Raw genomic sequence first — 6,000 nt, 5'->3', positions numbered from 1 at the left:
TAATTTCATAATGTGAAGATCTAAGGATGTTAATGTTTAAGTTATATTTTATAAGAACTGTGATTTGGAAAACCGGTAAAGGGATATGCAATGAAATTCAACCAAGGGGAAGCGAGGATGTCACCTAACAATGTTAATAAGTGTAATTTTCAATAAGGCTATGATTTATGTTTGTTTGTCTTACGTGTTTGTTTGTTTGTTTATAATGTTGTGAAAACCAATTGGAAAAAATTGGAAAAAAAGAAGCAAATTTGCCACGCGCAAAACTCGATTTGTTTCCCAAACTAAAACCGCAAAAAGTCAGCATTTCTGAGCTAAGCCGGGAACGCTTTCCTTTGGCGGGCGACGACCAGGCACGCCGCTGCGCGCTTGCGCGGAGGCGTCGCTGCAGATCCAGCTGATCCTCCCTCGATAAGGCAGCGAAGGGGGCGGGGCCAGGGGCGGGGCGCTCCGCGCGCGCTTTTGCTTTCTGCTTCGCATTGACCCTCCGTGGATGCCGTAGCGGGCGGGCGGAGGAGACAACATGGCGGCGCTCGCTGCGGCGCGGAGGCTGCCAGGTCAGTGATGGGGGTCGGGGGAAGCAACGTTGACTGAGGGTCGCACGGGGGGCGGGTGTCGTCGTGTGAGTGACAGGCGGGGAGAGAGTCAACGCTTCTGGCCTTTGGCTTAGAATCAGTTTGATTCCCTACCCCTCTTTTTCCTTTCTCCTGCTATGAAGAGATTGCCCCCTAATGTTTTAATGTTGTATCTTAATCTTTTAAATTGTATTTTAATCAACTTGGTTTTATTATTGGCTGTTAGCCGCCCTGAGCGCGGTCTTGGCTGGGGAGGGCGGGGTATAAATATATTATTATTATTATTATTATTATTATTATTATTATTATTATTATTATTATTATTTCTGTAGCCCCGCTTGGCCTGCACCGCAGGCACCGCTTTAACGGTTGCCTCGCTTTAGCACCGAGCGAGGAACACGCAGGAAGAGAGAGCGAGCCTATAATAAATCGTTGGCCCTATTTGATTATTCGGATTATTTTGTTGCAGATGATGCTTGGCAGTGGGACTTGGAGCTCCTGGTTAGGAAATAATAATAATAATAATAATAATAATAATAATAATAATTTATTTATACCCCGCCCATCTGGCTGGGTTTCCCCAGCCACTCTGGGCGGCTTCCAACAGAATATTAAAATACAATAGTCTATTAAACATCAAAAGCTTCGCTAAACAGGGCTGCCTTCAGATGTCTTCTAAAAGTCAGATACAGTGGTACCTCGGGTTACATACGCTTCAGGTTACATACGCTTCAGGTTACAGACTCCGCTAACCCAGAAATAGTACCTCAGGTTAAGTACTTTGCTTCAGGATGTGAACAGAAATCGTGCTCCAGCGGCACGGCAGCAGCAGGAGGCCCCATTAGCTAAACTGGTGCTTCAGGTTAAGAACGACCTCCGGAACGAATTAAGTACTTAACCTGAGGTACCACTGTAGTTGTTTTTCTCTTTGACATCTGGTGGGAGGGCGTTCCACAGGGTGGGTGCCACCACCGAGAAGGCCCTCTGCCTGGTTCCCTGTAACTTGGCTTCTCACAGTGAGGGAACCGCCAGAAGGCCCTCGGAGCTGGACCTCGGTGTCCAGGCAGAATGATGCGGGTGGAGACGCTCCTTCAGGTATACTGGACCGAGGCCATTTAGGGCTTTAAAGGGTGGTAAGGGGGACTTGCTGGTTTGACCCTGCTCGGACCACACAGTTGCCAACCGATTTTGGAGCTACCTCCACGGGTCCAAATTTGGAAGAAAGGCTGGCTGTCACTAGATCCACCCTAAACTAGCTATTGCAAAAAGAAAGAAAGAAAAAGAAATGGAGGCCATAGGTATAATAGCATTGGCTCCCAGTAGAGGCTGAAGCAGGTTAAAATGATGAGCAGCAATAAAAGTAGGACCTGAAGACTTTCATCTTAAGGTTGCTGCTGTTTCAAGCAGGAATGAGGGTTGTGATGAAATCTTGCAGGATAATTGCGATACAATGCTGCTTTTGGAAATTTCCTTGTGTCTGAGTGATAGTCCTTTGACTAATCATAGCAGTTCGCTTAATGTGAAATGCTGTAAGCAAGAAATCTCATCAACTTTAAGTCATATTATTAACGATTACAAAAGAAAACGGGCATTGATCTGATGAAGTCTTGTAGTGGGTTTATTATTTAAATAATAAAGTCCTATTAGCACACACTCATTTGGTTGATTGCCCTTCCACATTGACTCTTCACCCCCAGTATATTTTTTATTATTATTTTCATCAATTTATTTATAGTCTGCCTTCCATGATTCTAATCCTTCCAAGGCAATTTATAAGAAACATTAAACGACATTAAAGAAAAACCCCACAATGAGCAATTAAAAGCCATTGGGATCCTTTCCACAGGACAGTTGACAGCCCCAGACCATCCTTTCTCAATCTTGGGTCCCCAGATGTTATTGAACTCCCCAGATGTTATTGAACTGCCACTTCCATCATCCCTGACCATGCTGTCTAGGAATGATGGGAGTTGTAGCCCAACATCTGGGGACCCAAGATTGCCCTAGACAATCTTCTAGGGCGGCAGGGTAGGAGAAGCAGGCTGTGAGGTCTGACTTCTGAGGTAATCTTTGCCTGCCTCCTGCTCTCTCTCTTGGTGAGAGGAAAATTAAGCTGGTAAGCTCTGACATGGCTCCATCAGTCTCATAATAATCAACACTCACTGTGAGAAGTCCAGAACAGGGAGAAGCCAGATGAAGGCAGTTCCTGGTTCCATTTCTTGATACATCGTCTGCTTGCTTTTCATAATGTTTTCTCTTATTTCTCTAGGGGTTTTAAGATCGTTCTGCCCTTTGGTCCCTTTGGCCAGTAATAGTTCTTACAGCATCCGCCCAATTTCTTGGTTGTCTTCACTTCACATCAGCCACAGGACGATATCAACAATCTCCACCAGAAAACCTCTTCTCTCCATTGGAAGTGGGTCTTATGGGCATTCAGTCTCAATTTTGAACAGGTAGACACAATTTAATAAAATTTAATCCTTCATACAGATTTTGTTTTAAACCCTTCTACCTGGTCCCCAACCATAAAAAAGTCGAAGTATGTGTAACTCTATCCTGCATGTTCTCCCCTCTTCACTGTTGAAATTTAGATTTTTACAGATTTTGAGCTGGAGCTAATATTTGCTTGATTGTTCATAAAAGCACCATGTGTTCCATTATATAGGCATGATAATAGTGTAAAATGTTGGGAAAGGTCCCTATTGCCCCAGTTTCCTTACTAATACATTGGTACCTCGGGTTACATACACTTCAGGTTACAGACTCCACTAACCCAGAAAAAGTACCTCGGGTTAAGAACTTTGCTTCAGGATGAGAACAGAAATCGCGCGGCGGCAGCGCAGCAGCCGCGGGAGCCCCCATTAGCTAAAGTGGTGCTTCAGGTTAAGAACAGCCTCAGGTTAAGAACGGACCTCCGGAACGAATTAAGTATGTAACCAGAGGTACCACTGTAGTAGTAAGAGGATTCCTAGTGTATTGCTGGTGTGTTTAACAACGTATTAGGTTATATGTGTACTTTGGCTAAGATGTCAAAACATCAGCAGCAGTTAGAGGTGATTCCTCTGGGCTTGCTTGATTCAGTTTGGGACTAGTAATTTGCGGGAAACTACAACACACTGAAGAAAAAATATTTTTCCCTTACAAGTTATAAGTGTACTTCTACTTGCCAGTCTTCAAACCTCCTACCTAAGAGGCCCTGGAGGTTGCTAAGCTGTGACTGCAGTTCATCAGTCGTTTGGGGTAGGGCTAATGCTGTTTCCCCAGGATGCCTCTCTCCCCCCTCCCCCCACCTTCATCTCTGCTTTCTGGAGCTTGGGAAAAGTACATTTTCCAATATTGTTTATACTGCAGCTGCCAAAGCCACATAAACAAGGAAGGACGCATTAGTCCATTTTCTTTCTTCTTTTCCCTCCTATTTGCTCATTGGATTGTTATTTGTGCCAGAAGCCAATTATGGGGGTAGCACTGGCCCGTTGGTAGACATGTATTAGTGCACCAAATTTGCATTCTGAAGCAGGTATCGATGAGGCTTAGTGTTAGTATTAACAAAGTAAGATCCCAGTTCCTTCTCCCCTATGTGCATGCTAGAGCCGTTATGGGGGTGCATGCTCCCACCTCCCGTATCTCATGCAGTGTCCCCCATTTCTACTGTTCAAGGAACTGAGAGAAACAACATGGGATAGAATTGGGTTTGATCACAGAGAAGTGGGCAAATTTTGGCTTTGCACAGGGTACCAAAGTCTGCCACTTTGGTAAGGTAAGGGTGGGAATTAATGGGAGCAACAATATTGTGGTGTGATCATACAAACATACTTCGGAGGTGAGCGTGTGTTACATCCTCTTCATCCATGGTGCACTAGTTTGAATTCTTATATAACAGAAATAATTTTAAGGAGATATTTGAACATTTTTGTGACTTCTGCTATTCATGTAACATTGCTGAGATGTTTTTAGTTTTTGTCTTTTCAAGGATCTTGGGATAAGGTTTCTGTGCTATTGAGACACTGCTAAATTAAACAGGTCACAGCTATTAGATCTAACTTCATATTTTCTTGATTTCCTACAAATTTCAGTGTAACACCACTGCTCCCAAGTATCCTTCACCAGCAAGTAAGGACCCTCATCAAATTCGGCTTGCGAAAAGGAAAAAGGAAAACTGTAAAACCTGTGATTCACAGATTTCTCAGATTGCACTGTGGCCTTTGGCTAAGGAGAAGGGTAATGTTTTCTTCGTTGAATGTTATTGTCTTGACAGCATGATATGCCGGCGTGTGGGAGAAATGCTGCTTTTGTAATTGTAGCATGGAAATTTGCAAGAATTAAAAAATGAAGGACAGAGCAGGCTATATGAAAATCTACTTGCGTGATGATTATATATTTATTTTGTGGATAGCCGTTCATACGTTTGAAGAATTAAATCTTTTACTCTTTGATGACAGGCTGGTTACAAGAAACGGCTGTGGAAAAAAAATTATAGGCGGAGGAAGCGCTTGAGGGAACATGTGTTCTGCAATAAAACACAGTCTAAGCTCCTTGATAAAATGACATCTTCCTTCTGGAAAAGAAGAAACTGGTACATTGATGACCCCTACCAGAAATACCATGATCGTACAAACTTGAAGTTATAAATTGTCAAATGCACACCTGCAGATCTTTGTATGCCAGTCCAAATGTTAATGGTTCAGGTTGATTGCTTTTCCATACATCTGTCTAACAAGCAAATGAACAGTTTATGTTAAATTACTGGTGCAAAATAAACCATTGATCTGATTACTCTAAAGATTGATTGCATAATTCTTTTGTTTTATTAGCAAAAGGTGATAGCTGCAGAATGTATAAATATAATTTCCTTGATTATGAAATATAAATTATATGCCTCAAAACTGTTTTAAATAGTTATAGATACGGTTTTAAATCTTGGGACTGTATAAAATAAGCATTTAGCCTTGCTCAGCCATGGTACATTTATTCTTTCTGCTGAATAGAAGTGCAAAATTTAAGCACATGGATTGTCTTAAAGAAGGCAAGCTGATAAAATTCTTTGATGAGTAATTAATGGCTGGCTTATAAAAAAATTCAGCTTTGCAGTAATTATTACTTTTAAATGACAAGATGCTGTAAGTCCTTGGGCAGTCGTGGAAATAATGAAACTTCCACTACTGATGGTTGTCTCGTATTATAATTTTCTGTTTACCGTATTTTTCGCTCTATAAGACGCACCAGACCACAAGACGCACCTAGTTTTTGGAGGAGGAAAACAAGAAAAAAATTACTCTGAATCTCAGAAGCCAGAACAGCAAGAGGGATCGCTGCGCAGTGAAAGCAGCAATCCCTCTTGCTGTTCTGGCTTCTGGGATAGCTGTGCAGCCTGCATTCGCTCCATAAGACCCACACACATTTCCCCTTACTTTTTAGCAGGGAAAAA

At 42.5% G+C, this 6,000-nt stretch overlaps 1 protein-coding gene across 1 annotated transcript; it reads left to right on the top strand.

The window, feature by feature from the left end:
• Positions 1 to 424: 424 nt before the first annotated feature.
• MRPL35 (mitochondrial ribosomal protein L35) lies at positions 425 to 5,355 on the top strand. Its single transcript, XM_083583651.1, has 4 exons — positions 425 to 557; positions 2,845 to 3,028; positions 4,649 to 4,793; positions 5,015 to 5,355. Exons 1-4 carry the CDS (start codon positions 524 to 526, stop codon positions 5,201 to 5,203), a joined length of 552 nt encoding a protein of 183 aa, XP_083439777.1. The 5' UTR covers positions 425 to 523; the 3' UTR covers positions 5,204 to 5,355.
• The last annotated feature ends 645 nt before the right edge of the window (positions 5,356 to 6,000 follow it).

Source organism: Podarcis filfolensis (genome assembly GCF_964270895.1).
Source record: "Podarcis filfolensis genome assembly, chromosome: 13".
Lineage (NCBI taxonomy): Eukaryota > Metazoa > Chordata > Lepidosauria > Squamata > Lacertidae > Podarcis > Podarcis filfolensis.
Note: the sequence above shows the minus strand (reverse complement) of the source record. Positions and strands in the feature narration are given on the sequence as shown.